This window comes from Parus major, unplaced genomic scaffold (genome assembly GCF_001522545.3).
Source record: "Parus major isolate Abel unplaced genomic scaffold, Parus_major1.1 Scaffold382, whole genome shotgun sequence".
In the NCBI taxonomy this organism is placed as follows: Eukaryota; Metazoa; Chordata; class Aves; order Passeriformes; family Paridae; genus Parus; species Parus major.
The window spans coordinates 48719-50045 of NW_015379302.1; the positions used below are offsets into that span (position 1 = coordinate 48719).

Consider the following 1327-nt stretch of genomic DNA (forward strand, 5'->3'; position numbering starts at 1 on the left):
CATCCCATGGGTGGGTTTGGGGATCCCAACCCGCGGGGGTCTCAGGATGGCTGGGGGGGTCTCAGGATGGCTGAGGGTCTCAGGATCATCATCCCCTGGGTGGGTTTGGGGTTCCCAACCCACGGGGGTCTCAGGATGGCTGAGGGTCTCAGGAGCATCATCCCATGGGTGGGTTTGGGGTTCCCAACCCGCGGGGGTCTCAGGGATCACTGACCCACCGGGATCCCGGGAATCACCAGCCCACGGGGGGGGTCTCGGGGCCGATCATCCCATGGGGATCCCGGGAATTGCCACCCCATGGAAGTCTCGGGAATCGCCACCCCAGGGGTGTTTCCAGCCACAGGAGTCCCAGCAGTCACTGACCCACGGGGGTGTGAGGGATCACCCCTCCACGCTGGCATTTCCCTTTCCCACCCCCAGCTCTGCTCCCTCAGACCCCCGGAGCAGCCCTGGCCTCTCTCCCCACCCTCGGGGAGCAGGAACATCCCCCCACCCACTCCCCAAAATTCCAGACAAGGCCTCAGCATTTCCAGACACTTTAATGGACACGACAGCGATCCCAGGCTGGGATCAGTGTTACAGCACACCCCCATTCCCAAGGCACGGGGCTGGGAGTGCCCAAAATCCCCCTGGGAGGGTCCATCCCGCGCTCCTCCTCCGCTGGCTGATCCCAGAGATCCCTGCTGACAGCTGGAACGCCGCTGGGATCTTCCCAAGGGAGCACAAGGGACTGGCAGGGCCTCAGTGCCAATCCTCCAGTCCCCAACCGCCCATTCTGGAGCTGATTCCATGGGAATTGTGTCCATCATCCTCCAATCCCTTATCCTGGGGGCTCCCACGGCCAGGGAAGGAATTGGTTCTCCATTTCCAGCGTCAGTGACTCCCAGAGCTCCGGCCCGGGGGAGGCTCCGCGGCTCCCGCCGTGTCCCGCAGCCGTCGGATGTGCTCGTCCAGGAGCGCCGTGAGGTGAGCGGGACCCCGCTGGAGCAGGGAGGAGGTTTGGGAGGACAGCAGGGACAGGGCTGCCACCGTCTGCCCCTGGGACACCTCCAGGGACGGCAGCCGGGCGAAGCTCTCCACGCCCTGCCGGCTCAGGATGGTGCCGTCGATGCAGGCGCCTGGAAAAGGGCAGGTCGGGATGGGCGTGGAATATTCCAGACCTTTGGGAAGGGACTGCTCGGCCCTGCAGGCTGCCCACCCCTCCTCTGCATGGACACAGCTCCCTCAGGGGGAGTCATTCCCAGCCCTGGGGCCACATTCCCAGCCCTGGATCCTCATTCCAAGTCCTGGATGAGCTTCCCAAGTGCTGGGCCCCCAATCCCACCCA

The 1327-nt window shown here is 64.9% G+C and overlaps 1 protein-coding gene across 1 annotated transcript in view; it reads right to left on the reverse strand.

The window, feature by feature from the left end:
- Positions 1–520: 520 nt before the first annotated feature.
- MRPL10 (mitochondrial ribosomal protein L10) overlaps positions 521–1327 on the reverse strand; it is a 4412-nt gene continuing 3605 nt past the window's right edge. Inside the window, exon 3 of the mRNA XM_033511609.1 lies at positions 521–1223. Within this exon, the coding sequence (XP_033367500.1) occupies positions 874–1223 (350 nt within the window). The 3' untranslated portion in view covers positions 521–873. The remainder of the gene's footprint in view (positions 1224–1327) is intronic.